Consider the following 14,604-nt stretch of genomic DNA (forward strand, 5'->3'; position numbering starts at 1 on the left):
TCTTTGTGACAGTTATAGTGATTATTACAGTAATTTTGATGTAAATTTGTGACCTCTGTACTCCCCCTCCTGATCCCTTCCATATCACGAATCTAATTCCATTGAAATATCAAGTCCCTTACATTCCATTTTAATTTGTTTATGATGAATCAATCAGGTTTCGTGTCAAGATAAAAGAGCCTAAGAAAGGTCTCGGAAAGCTTCCTGTAACTGCACCATTTATCATTCCAAAAGTGTAAACTACTATACATGAGATTTATAGATTGGACAAGATAATTGTTAATGGATAAGTATATTTTTCTCATATGAATATTCACACATCCCATCACCACAACCCACTTTTATTTCTAGTCCCATCAAGATGCCGATCAGTTCCAAGAAAAGCCAAAATAACATCTGTCCAAACGGAATTCCTTTATCATGTTCTGCTCGAGTCATGTCTTCTTCGGAATGGAATTCCCTTATGATCTTCTTCTTTAGCTCTTCCCATGGGGTTACATAGACTTTGTCTACGCCTAAGGCCTTGACTTGGGTACTCCACCAGATGAGAGCTCTTCCCATAAATGTACATGTCATAAACTTAACTCTATTTTCATTAGCACACTTTCTCTCCATTTCCTTTATCCAATGGATTAGACTATCTACCCCTTTATATCCATAAAGAGGTATTGGTTTACTGTAAATGAAATCATGATAGGTTTTTGTCATTTGATTGTCTTCCTTATTGCTTCCCTCTTCCTTACTTTCTATGAGGTTCCCTAACATATCAGATACTTGACACCAAATCATGGTTTGAATGGTGGTTGGGTCAATCAAGGTTAGGATTGAAGGGTTGTTATCCTAAAACAACAGCAAGTAGGTTACTTGTCGATCCTACATTTAACTAATGGGGTTGTAATCAATTACTTATATGTATGGATCTACTAGTAATATTTTATTTCCTTTGTTATAGCAAGCTACTATTGCTATCTTGGCAACGAGTCTTCTTATCGCTGCTAAAATAAGAATTTTCCTTTTATCTTTTATACATTTTCCTTCATTGTTCCTTAACTCCTAAGCTAGATTGAGTCTCTAGGGTTTTAAGGTATAATATAATATAAGGGTAAATCAAAATGGTGAATATTTGAAATTTTGAGCAACAAGCAACTGACACATGATGTGCGCTGCTCGCACCTAAAACAAATCAACATTAAAGTCGATTTTTGGCTTCATCTTCAAAATTTCCTTTGGTCCCCCCTTTTTCTGTCTCGATTGATCCCCACTCGCACGATGAGCATGCCACATACTCGATTATGGGCTTTGATTTTTAGCATTTCCTTTGACTCTTCTACTTCCATATACTATCTATACTAATCCTAACTCTTTATATTGCTCAAATTAGGGTTTTAAGGCTTTTTAGAGATTTTGTATTAGGTAGATTTTGGACTAATTTCTTGTAATGGGATACCATTTGGGCTTGTTATACTACTGATTTTACTGCCTCAATACTAATTTTTGAGTTTATTTCATCCATTGATCTATATTTTGAGTTTTCAGATTTTGAATTTTTTTTTTTCTAAATTTTCAACTAAATCCCTCGAATTCGTAATGTTTTAGACAAAATAAGCTATTTGTTCGCATTCTAGAAGCTTAGTCGAACATCCCTATGTGGTTATTATGTTGGAATTTGGACAGAAAAACAAATTTCCAAATCTATTGCTCATTGTGTTCTTGGAGCACGTCGCATAGAGGCATGTGCGCCGCGTGCACTCGCATGTAGCGCACACCTTTGCGGGTTTGATCCATTTCAACGCTCCATGTTGTATTTATCTTATCTATTTTTTCCTAATTTTCCTTTTGCTTATTTTTCTACAGATATGTCGAGAGAAGGTCATCAAGCTGCCGGCCAGTTACCTCCTAACTGGCCATCATTTCCGTTTCTACACTTCCCCGATAATCTTGATGATCATAGTTTCTTCATCTCTCGTCTAATTGCTCTTCTGTCCAAGAAGATTAGTATCCCCCAGGCCCTTTCCTAGAGTGATGTGAATGAGTCTGGGTTGACGGCTCGTCTGGAGCCATTCCTCACCCAGGTCCTACGTGAGGATAAAGGTCTTTAGCTATTTACTTGCCAATGATGATGTTGGGTCATTAGGATTCATGAGTTGATCTATGAAGAGCTCCGGTGACATTTATTTTCTACAGTTTGCTTCGACAAGGTGTCGACGAACTGGCTTGACAAATCAGTCTTCTCTTTTTGCCTGGGAGGCGTAACCTGCTCCTGCAGCTTGATTGAGTCGGGGATACATCTAGGGATTTATACAGAGGAGGAGACCACTAGTCCTCACTTCTTTGCTTATCTTGACATCAACATTAATGTGCCACCTCAAGAGTATAGCTATCTGCAGGTTTGGGGTAATGCTAGGGGGATCTATGTTTCTAGGACAGCCAATTAGAGTTCTTTTAGATCTACTACTTATCGGTTGCTTCACCGATTAATTGCTTATACTATTTGTCACCATGAGGAGTGTGAAAAGGTTCCTTCTGGCAGCCTCTTTTACATGTGGTTCCTTACTTAGACTGAGGTTCGCTTCAATGTTCGCTTTGCTCTTGCTATCTATTTGTCTAGTATGGCTTTAGGTTCTATGCTTTCGAGTAGGATCTGTGGTGGCCATTAGGTCACTCGATTGGCCATGTCTTACGACGTTGATACTAGCGGGATGGTTCTTATTCGTATAAGAGATTTAGGTACAACTATTCTAGGGAAGATGTGGGTTTTGGTTCAAAGGGATGATCCAAAGTGGAGGGTTCCTGATAATGATGTCGTGGAGTCGATCTGATAGGTGGAGTCAAAGCATATCCTTAAGCCTACCTTCGTAGGGATGCCAAGGGGGAAAACGGGACGGGGAGTGCATCTCCCGCCCCCGCCCCCGAAATGTTCAGCCTTCCTACCCCGCCCCCGCCCCGAATCCTCTTTACTACCCCCACCCCCGCCCCTGTTCCCCCGCCCCTGATTGATTTTTGGTTGTCTTTTTTTGGGCTAAAAGAAATTGTCATTTAGGATGAAAGAGGCTACTTTTAGGTAACAAATAATTATTTATAGCAGAATTTTACACGTTCAAAATAAAAAAGTTATGGCATCTTAAAAACATTATACTAACAACTTAAAAACATGCTTTTTGATGAATTTTGGAAGCTCAAAATCATGTTATTGTCTATTATATTTATATAATTAATATATGTAAATATATGTGTAATTTATTAACGGGGTCCCCATTAGGGGTTTTGGGACGTGACTGCCTACCCCCGCCCCCGCCCCGAAATTAAAACGAGGGTTAACCTTGCGCCCGACCCTGATTGTTTTAGAAAAATTCCCCCAAATGGGATAGGGCCCACATGGGAACGGGGTCCCATGGAACTTTTTGACATCCCTGTGCCTTCGAGAGGCGTTAAAGACCTATGTATGCGGAGGCTGATCAAGAGCTGAATCTACGTGATGTGATGCAACTTTTGGATGCTTTATAGGAGGAACATCGCTGGATTATGGCCTAAATTTATGGGGTAATGCAATATTTGGGGATGGATCACCCACCCTTTCCTCAGGCAGGTCCTGCATTTCCCCCACATGCTCAGCCAATGGGTGCTGGTCATGATGATGTTGGCCCTTCAGGTACACATCATGGAGATACCGATGATGACATTATGGAGGATGAGGAGGAAAAGTATGAGAGCAGTGACAAGTAGGTGGGAGGGTTGATTTATTTGTTTGTATTTTGATACTACTTATTTTTGTGGGATATATTTTTTTTGATACACTTATGTATGTTTATATTTTTTACTTTGGTTTGTATTAGATATGTATGCATGGTTTCTATTTTATCATTTACCGAGTCCAAATTCAGTTAATGTATTGGTCCATCCAAGAATAAACATAGGTGACCAGGCTACGTTTAGTTGTGACTCAACCTTTACACAATGAATTAACCTAGATGAATGACTTACATAGTTTGCGTTCTTGATTTGTATATTTAATTGTTATGGGTTAGGGATTATTATTGTTTTGTACTTCTAGGTTATCAAATAAGGATTGGCCAGATGAGAAGTGTCGTAGGGCAGGATCATTAATTTTAACATATAGTAGTTTTGAAATCCAGCATCCCAAGTGACAGTTCAAACTAGTCACCTTTCCCGTAAGTCTATCAGTTGTGTAATTAATAATAATACTTTTATTTATAGGTTTGAGGACAAAACTAACCGGAGTTTATGTCCTAGGTTATATTCGTAATTCCTAAGGACGTACTAATTCGCTATAGCAAGTAGCTCTGATACCATTCTGTCAGACATCCCCCGACTGTTAGCAGAAGCGTCGAGGGGTGACGACAGTTACATAGATTACCCAAATCACAGCGAACAAACGACAATTACCTTTTTACAAGTTAATGATGTCTATTACATGGAATAAATAAAACCTATATATATCTTCAAGTTGATTGTCCTTTCCTGCGTTGATCCTTACTCCATCCTAGGAATACACGGGGTTTTGAAAACACCAACTTCATGTTGGTGAGTTCACAGGTTTAAATAAACATTAAATAAACTCTTTGAATTTTTTTTAGAAACTTTTAAAATGATTACGATCATTTTACTTATATTCCTTGTTTCCTAAATTTTACTAGATTGTATCTTCCACAGTTCCTTGTATCTTGAAACTTATAGGTTTCCCGAATACATTAAATTCTAAGGTTTTGTATTCTTTTCTTTTTAGGATATTCTATTAATCCTAATTTATTATACACCCTTAGGATATTTTACCAATCCTATCTTATTATCTTTATGAGATATTTTACTGATCCTAACTTACTATCATTATAGGATATTTTACCAATCCTAATTTACTATCTTTATAGAGTGTTTTACTAATCCTAATTTACAATCTTTATAGAATATTTTATCCATCCTAATTTACTATCTTTATAGAATATTTAACAATCTTAATTTATTATCTTTATACGATATTTTACCAATCAAAATTATTATCTTTATAAGATATTTTACCAATCCTAATTTACTAACTTTGTAGGATATTTTACCAATCATAACTTGTTTTATTAGCTACTCGAAGGCGTCCATCTAGGTAGGTTATTTCCTTAAGGTTGTCGGGATGTATTACCATGAGCCCCTATAATTGACGTCGTGGACTAATAATTTCCCCATCATGACACTTTATTGGATGTCGAATGATACTTATATGAAGAAAGCTATCATGTCGGTATTGTACCTAGCAATCACAGGTGGGGGTGTCAAACCCTGTATAGATCTATACATATATTTCTGGCTCTCGCAAGATTAACTATTATAGGTTCGGTGTAGCTGAATGTAATCAGGTTAACGATGAATAATAACAGCTCACTAACGCATTAACATTAGGTCTTTTTATCTTTTAAATTTCTTACTTAGTAATTCCTATAACTAACACAATATAATTCTTTTACTTTATATTTGATAATTATAGCTTCTATATCTCATAAATTTCTCTCTCTCTCTCTCTCTCTCCCTCTCTCTCTCTCTCTCTCTCTATATATATATATATATATATATATATATATATATATATATATATATATATATATATAGAGAGAGAGAGAGAGAGAGAGAGAGAGAGAGATAGGTTCAAATGTTTTTGATAACTATTGTGTGCCTGTGTGCACCAATAGGAATTTAGGAATAATTAAATAATTAAAAATTGTAATAAGGGTAATTATGTAACTTTAGCATGCTAATTAAAATAAAATCCCTTAATTCATGGAAATTGCCATAAAAATCTGTTTGACCAACTATTTAACCCTAGCCTTCTATATCATACGTAATATGCCTCCTCCAATTTTGTTATGGACGAATGAACATCGTCTGATTAAAAGAGGTAGTCAAACCTCCTCTTGCTGCAAATCTGTTTCCCCATTCCATTGATTAAGAAGATGTTATTCTCGGTGGCTCCATCTCCAATCGAAGCTAGCTTCAACATCGAGGTAATTTTGGAGTCACAAGAAGCCGGTGTATGTTTCTGCATCATTGTTACAGTTCCTTCGATGATCGGTTCTCTAAAGCTTTTCCAAATCGAGCAAATTTCTTATGCCCTTATTTATCCGGTAACAACTCTTCAATTCTCATTAATTACGGATCGTTAACTTGTGATTCAAATTATCTATTTCTATTGTTCGCTGAATTGGATGGTCCAGTAAGGGAAAACCTAACGTGTTCAAGAAGAACGAGCTATGCACATAAGGTGCTCGACTAAATTCCTGAAAGAAGGACCGGCTTGCTTTCTTAGTGAACTGTTGGTGGAATTGAAAATATTCCGATTTGCACACCAACTGTTTGTTAAAATGTCTCAGTGAACTTCAGTTACTTATTCCAAAAAAATTTCTTTCTTGCTTAATGAGTCACTTTCAGTTAGAAGGAAGCATAGAAAAAGATGTTAGTTCGTATGGTTCCAGCTCTTGTATCAGGGCCTTATAATGTAAGTAACATTCTTTATTCATGTGTTCAAGTTGATGAGTTTTAAATTTCTTTTATGTGGATGCTCTTCTTTCTTACAAAATAATGTTTTCAAATCTTATATGAAAACCACGTTTCTATGCTTTAATGGGCCTGCCATATATTTTGTTTTTCTTTCGGTTATGGAATACAATTCTAGGTTGTTTGTGCCTTTTTATTTTTCATCAACACAAATTAATTTACTCTTTGAACCTTGTGGTATGCATTCTAAATCATGTTGCTGGAAATTATGTTTATATGTAAACTATTGCAAGTAAATCAAATATGGTTTTTGGCTTGTTTGATGATAATGTCTAACAAGTGCTTGTTGAAATGCCTGAAAGAGTATTTAAAGAATTTAACCTTGTGGTATGCATTCTGTCAGAATTACTAGCTGTAAATACAATACCTTTGAATGTATTCTATATATTCTATCAGAATTTATTCTATCAGAATAAAATCGATGTATTCTGCCAAAATGTATTATATGTATTATATCATATTCAATGTATTCTACCAGAATATATTAAGTGATAGATAATTGTAAGTAACATGTTTTTAACAAGTATTAGTTTTTGTTGTATTTGTGATAGGAATGGCTGGAAGAAGACGTTGAAGACCTTGATATTCTTTTAGAATATGTATAATTATATTAGAATGTAAGAATATGTATGAATTTGTATTTAAGTTTGGATGTATAAGAATATATTAGAATTGATTCAAAAATTTTGTTTTTCTTCAATAATATTTTATTAGAATAAAATTCTGAAAGAGCATCATTTTAACAAAATAATATTCTATTAGAATAAAATTCTGAAAGAGCATCATTCTAACAAATAATATTCTGGCAGAATAAAATCGGTAAAAATTTGAAATTGAATTAATTAAAAAATTCAGATTTTTTTTTAAATTAGGAGAATTAATCATCCCTAAAAATCCAAAAATTTCCTTTTATAAATGTAGTTAATTGTCCAAAATACCCGTTTGCTTAAAATTGTGTGATTATATGCTATATGTTACCCCATTGTAATATCATACACCCTCAAATCATGTCCATTGATTAATTTCATCCATTGGTCCAGATTTATGCATTCTGGCACACAATACTTAGTAAAAACAAAATAACCTAAGCCTATATATATATATATATATATATATATATATATATATATATATATATATATCTTATTTATTTATGATTTGAATACATGATATTAGTGTAGAGTAACAACTACATACAATGCATATTCATATAATTGACCAACATTACTTTTAGGTACTATGTTATCCTAAGAAATTGGACAGTATAACATTTAGGTAATATCTCTTCCTAGACTATCAGACATCATAATTCTTAGGCATAATATCATTCATTACAACTAGCTATAGTATATTTGGTTAGATTATCCTAAGGTTTCATGTTTTATATGACTTTATATATATATATATATATATATATATATATATATATATATATATATATATATATAAAGCAGTTTGATAAGCATGTATTCCCTCCCCCCCCCCCTCCCCCCGTAAAACCTTTAAAATAGTAAAGTGGGGCCGTGAACTCACCCTAGTAGCATGATCCAAAGTATCCTGACTACTGCACCCGAACCTTCGCTTCATTGGGAAAGCTTTCGAGATAGATCAAGAAAAAGAGAGATTTTTGGGTGTGAAGAATTTAGAAAGTGAGCACCTCTATTTATAGTGCATATGTGTGCGATGCACTTCATGCATGTCGTGCACACGACTCGTGGATCCATCTAGAGCTTATCATGTGTCACACTCTTGGTGGTCCACGTTTTTCCATTATCGATGAATCTGGGTGTCAGACGTGCACGTCGAGAATGGCGCACACTTGACATGCATCGCTAAATCTTTTATAAATATTCATATCTTCCTTATATGAATCTTGTTTTTTATCCTATTTATATATTTATATAACTCTCTACTAGTATTACAACTTTCCTTAATATTTTTTTAACTCGTATTATACATATATATATATATATATATATATATATATATATATATTAAAATCGTATATTTATTATACAAGCTCCATTTTTGACATTTTGCCTTTTAAAGTTGTTATCTCTCGGAGTACTACGAATTTCCTTTTAATTACGTTCGAGTACACTTATCATTATTAATAGTGGTATAACTTTTGGTCACTTATTTTTTACCCTATTAATCTTATTTTTACTCATAAATCATAGCATATCTAATCATATTTTTCCGAAATATGAAAAACTCTATTGTTATTATTTGTCGATGATAATCTCTAGTGATGGTTGTTGACGGGAATTTCCCAATTGCCATAGGGGAAGCTAGGGTTTTTGGAAACTCTCTTTAGGGATGATGAAACAGGCTGCAAATGATACAACCCTAGAGAGTTAATGGTGTTTAAAGAGCCCTAAAACCCTAAAAAAGGCTTCCAGCCCAAGGGGTCCGGCGCACCGTGTCTACTAAGGGACACCCCGCACCCTTATGATTAATTCCAACCTTTTCAGTTTTTCAGCAATTGCGATTAATGACTTCCTGCTTCTCTTCATCCTTCTACTTTACTTGGACTATTAAACCCCCCATTAAAGAATGAAAAAACAGAAATAGAAATAGTGTGTTACAATTTATCTTGAATGTTTGAGACTTTATTTGGTAAAGTTTGACTATCCTTATGAAGACCAGCCTTACGAACAACAAAGACTAAAAGATCCAAATACTAAAATTAAGGTGACCGTTTTTAGGTTGATATAGTTGGTAATTATATTGGTCAATTTTATAAAATAATGATAGTCCCACAAACAGACAAATAAAATCAGCTATTTAACAACTCTAATATAATATTTCTTTCAAAAAGAAATCTACTATAAATTATACTGCCATTTTGTCAATTTGTTGCATATATGGTCGAAATAAATGTTTTTTTTTTAATTTTATTTTTAATTATACTGCCATTTTGTCAATTTGTTGCATATATGGTCGAAATAAATGCTTTTTTTTTTTTTTTTTTTTTTTTGCATATGAATAAATGTGATTTAGCAATTTAATATTTTGTTTTTATTATGTTTGATTTCATACCCGTAAGATGCGATTGTCCATAACTTCTTACTAAATTAGTTGTTATATTTTTCACATATACTTATGCCATTTTCGATTAATAACCATATCTTTATGTATGAGAAACAATATTAGGCACTATGTATATGTATACGTCGTATTGAGAATACATGTGTCGATCATTAACCTTATATATATTTGCACTCCACCCGTCATTTTTCATAGAATTTTCAGAAATAATTTGGACATAAAATGATTATTAAGCAACTTATGAAAACCAAAGAGAATTTATAATATTTTTTTTTGTCTATAGTGTCCATGGAACATGCAAACTGATCACCACATGAAGTTTGCGGAGATATAATAGTTGAAATTTTCATCACAGAAGCTATTTAGCAAGATTTTTATTATTAATTACAATATATATATTATGATCTAGCTTTAGTGAGTAAAATACAGAGGATTTCTTTAATTTGAAAGTTGAAACAAGCATTTTCCAAATAATCACCAACTATTGAACTTATAAAGTCAAGGCCTCTTACCCTCTTCTTTTGTATATATGGATTAAGCATAGAGCCAAACAAAAAAAAAGGGAAGAAAAAAAAACCTAGATAGGTTCTCTCTTTATTGTTTATCTCGTTTTATGGTTCTTTCCTTGTAATTGTTGTCTACCTTCATATTTGGGATATATTTTTATTAACCGCTGTTCTAAAACATTAAACTTATTAAATAAATACAGTCTGGCATACAACAAATACAGGGTGTTGACTTTGTAACTGACAAATGTCAAATAGTTTGCATAATGATGTTGACAACAAGAAATTGATTGTCCTGATATCCGTGTATTAAAAACCAAGATTTTATAACTCCCAAATAATGACTACAATTAATACTTGTTCATCACCTATAAATAGGCATGTTTCACTAAACTTTAGTATCCAAGACCCTCCATCTTAATCAAGTTTCTAGTTGAAGATCTTAAGACATGGCGCCAAAGAGAAGTTTGGGTCGCCAAAAGATTAAAATGGCACAAATCCAGAAAAAATCTCATCTGCAAGTGACTTTCTCAAAGAGACGAGTAGGGCTGTTTAAGAAGGCTAGCGAGCTTTGCACATTGTGTGGGGTTGACATCGCTATCGTGGTCTTTTCTCCGGCTGGAAAAGTTTACTCCTTTGGCCATCCTAAAGTTGACTCGGTTGTTGATAGATTTCTGACCCGAAAGCAAATTAATCCTATGCCTACAAATTTACATCTTGTAGAGGCGCATAGGATAGCTTCCATTCCTGATCTAAATTTGCAGCAAACGCACATGAGGGACGAGTTAGAAGCTGAGAAGAAAAGAAGGGAGACCCTTGATGAAATGAGAAAGGCTAGCCAGAACCAGTTCTGGTGGGAAGCACCTATTGAGGACTTGAATCTCCATGAACTTGAACAACTGAAGGATTCAATGGAGGAACTCAAGAAGACTATCTCCATACAGGCCAATAAGCTGTTCCTCGAGAATGCTAACTCTGTGACAATTTTTGGTACTAATAATGTTATTAGCGGTGATGCTGATTATTATGAGATGAAGCCTAACCCCATCATTTCAGCATCTTGTACTTCTTCTCACGTCCATAGCTATGGCTATGGCCATGGTTTGTTTTAAGCAGTTATTATGTTTTTGGCCGATTTGCTAGTTAGTACCTTACTAGCTACTATGCTTTTTAAATTAATTTTCATGTATATACACCGGCCATTGAACGATGATCTATGGACTTTGAATCTTGCTTGTCATCGTGTTAGGAATAAATTGAAACCTTAACAAAATTATTAAATAAAATTTATATTGAAATTTCATTATCTAAGTTATTTTAAATTAATAACTAAATTGATTCTCTATATTTAGGGAAATTGAACGCCCAGCCTTCTTTAGTTCTCTTGAGGCTCGATCTTTTAGCTTTATTCATTTGGGAAAAAAATGAGATGTTCATGCATTGAATAAGGTTTGTGTGTATTAGCCCCTTTTTCTTCATGCTCACAAATTAATTGGAGCGTCTTGGACATTAGTTTGGGTTCCTCTGTTTTAATATCCCCACTTGGACTACTCTACCTACGTCAGCTATTGCTTACCTTTAAGGGTATCGAGGATTATGCATACCTCATCATCAATTTTATCCATCATTGCATAGAAACACTCCTTCAGTACTTATTATTTGTATTAAACAAAAATTGGGTGAAAAATGAAAACGGGTGCGCAATTTGAAAAATGAAATGAAAGATTTAGGAGGTGGATGATGTGGGTTACGTTACAGTAAAATATGAAAGATGAAAAAATAGGGATTCAACATACCCTGTCACACCCTCAATCTCTGCCACTATATGCACCGATTAACCCCCATCACTATTTGATCAGTAAGAAGACCACAAAAAGATTCCTAATTACTGTATTTGAATCTATTGTCTCATGTTAATTTAAGTCTAGTTGATATAGTGTATTAGCTTGTTTGGTTCTCTTTGCTTGAACTTAGTAGCACTCTCCTAGATGTAATTAGTGACTAGTTATAGGTGTAAATGTATGTTAAGTTTTGGCGTTTACCAAGAAATGAGAAATATGAGGACTGAAAGTGAACAAGTAGCAGAACATGGTAACAGAACAAAGAAGCAAGAAGATAAATGACTAAATTTGGAAAATAACTATTTTATTTGTTTTCAAGATGCCATTATATATATATATATATATATATATATATATATATATATATATATATATATATATATATATATATATATATATATATATATATATATATCCTTTTAACAGTTTGTCGAGATGCCATTAAATATTTATTTTTTTAACAATATTGATAACCTATTAACCTATTTTCAAATTCACACACTACTCACTACTTAATCAACGTGACCATAGAGGTTCGTGAACAATGACTCCTAAATGTGAGACATAGCTTAATATTTTTCAGCGAGGGAATAGTGACACGAAATTGGCACAAAACCGTGGTTAAGGAAGTTGTTTTTCCAAAAATAAGGGTGCCATTAAATACATTTTAATATTTAAAAAAATAACCAACTTATGTGTTTTTGTATGTTTTCTATTTGTCTCATGTTAAACATTAATTTATTATGAATTCAACTTAAATTGAGTTCATTTACAAATTAATTTTTCTACAATTTTTCAAAGATTTTTTAGAATATTTTTTAAGGTTTTTTTTTATTAATTTTTGTATAGTTTTTTACAACATTTTTTAATTTTATAAGTTAGTTGCTATACTTATTTACAGAAAAGTTATAAACTTGTTTTATATTTCTTAATACAACGTTTTAAACTTCGGTTATAAGTTTTTAATTTTTTATACTCTAATCATATATACAATTTTAATACAACTTCTTTTAAACAAAAATATATTGTAAACTTTTTTGAAAAAATTATAATTTTTTTATACGTGTTAACTAATAGTTAGTAAGTTTTTGTTATAAAAAAGTATAAAAGTTATAAAAAATCTATGAAACATTTTAAAAATATTGTAAAAAAATGTTTAGAAAAAATTATATGAAAATTAAAAATAAAAAAATAAAAAAAATGTCGTATCAACTTCATCACTAAAGTATAACCATAGTTTCTATTATTGGAGCGGAGTCTCATTAATTTATAATTGGAATAATATCCATATGGACTCCTACATATTCCTTATTTTTTGCTCCAGATTATGAAAATCACAAAGTATCATGGGTTCTTTTGACCTTATAAAACGCAAACTCAAAAGGATAACCACCAGTGATGGAAGAAAGCCGTCTGACTCCATTATCTGTGTAAATGCTTATGTTAAAGCAAGTTTGAGGGCCTGCGCCACAAAATGAGGGGCAGTGTTGAAGCATATAGCTAGGCACCTCCGGACTTGTTGGTTTAGGATACTCCACAACCTGGAAACATGTAAAAGATTGATCGAAACCGCCACCAGTTGTAATCAAGTTAGACGGTGGTGGTTCTTCCACATCTGGGATCGTCCAAAATGTAGACTCCTCACATTCACCCTTCGGGGAGCCAGAATCAATACCAAGAATGCGTGAGGTGAGGAGATACTTTTCCTTACCAATGAGAGTGAACATGAACTGGCCCCCTAAGTTATCCTCAGATGGGTCCTGCACCACGTCTAGTGGACAAACGTTCTTATTGTACATGGTGTCAGTTAACTTGATCCGGCCTCCGGTTCCGGTTCCGGTGATGACTGGACCAATGTGGTAGGGAACATTATCCAATACCTCTTTCCCTTCAGAGTCTTTTACTATGTCTTCAGTGGCCGCTGCAGTCCCGGTGGTGGTGGTAGAAGAGATTAATAACTGTGTAGTGATGATGAAGAGAAGCAAGAGAACATAAGACAATAATGGCTTCATGATTGTGTACAATTTTTTAATTGATGGGTGGTGTAATTATATAGTTAGAGGTCGGTATATATTTATAGGATTAGCAATGTAAATCAAGGGTGCACTGTTAATGCATCTTTCAAGCATTTTAACTGTTTCTAAATGCTTTCAGACATGTTTTTTCTGTTTACATTTGAGCTTACTCTCGTTATCAACGAGAATGGCATTTTCTTCTCTTTTGTCAAAGGTGACATGTCAAATACGCCGCAAAAAGGAATTTTTGTAATGATTATTACAATGACTAAATCAGGAAACTTGTATCCATCAGTACGTGATATAGTCATCAAAAGGTTCTTAATATGGCAACCAAGTAGAAAATATCGGCATAAATGGAAATACATAAAAAAAAAAAGATAATTTATGTAGAGTTAATATGGAAATATATCTGGAAATGCTTGATAATATAATTTATGTAGAGTTAATCATGCTTTAGTTAGTGATATGGTGAGATTGTCCTCTCTCCAAGACATTGAGGAAAAGTGGTCAAGATTGGAATCCTACCACTACAAGAAGACTGGGCAACAGCAGGGACGCCTGTCATCACTAAAGGTTAGGTGTGTCACCGCTAATACCTTTAGCGGCGACGTGTCGCTGCAAATGCGTCGCCAA

General features: G+C 33.6%; 1 protein-coding gene and 1 pseudogene across 1 annotated transcript; one reads left to right on the top strand and one right to left on the bottom strand.

The window, feature by feature from the left end:
* Positions 1–10,529: 10,529 nt before the first annotated feature.
* On the top strand, positions 10,530–11,244 carry LOC145090766 (agamous-like MADS-box protein AGL62 pseudogene; annotated as a pseudogene).
* Positions 11,245–13,287: 2,043 nt separating this feature from the next.
* LOC145090007 (latex serine proteinase inhibitor-like) lies at positions 13,288–13,965 on the bottom strand. Its single transcript, XM_079028368.1, has one exon. The coding sequence runs from the start codon at positions 13,963–13,965 to the stop codon at positions 13,288–13,290; it is 678 nt and encodes a 225-aa protein (XP_078884494.1).
* Between the last annotated feature and the right edge of the window lie 639 nt (positions 13,966–14,604).

The sequence above is a fragment of the Lactuca serriola genome, chromosome 2 (assembly GCF_051521515.1).
Source record: "Lactuca serriola cultivar US96UC23 chromosome 2, Lser_US96UC23_V15, whole genome shotgun sequence".
Classification (NCBI taxonomy): Eukaryota; Viridiplantae; Streptophyta; class Magnoliopsida; order Asterales; family Asteraceae; genus Lactuca; species Lactuca serriola.

What these genes read in the sequence shown, in the direction of transcription:
- LOC145090007 (XM_079028368.1), bottom strand. Translation starts at nt 13,965, where the DNA reads ATGAAGCCATTATTGTCTTATGTTCTCTTGCTTCTCTTCATCATCACT.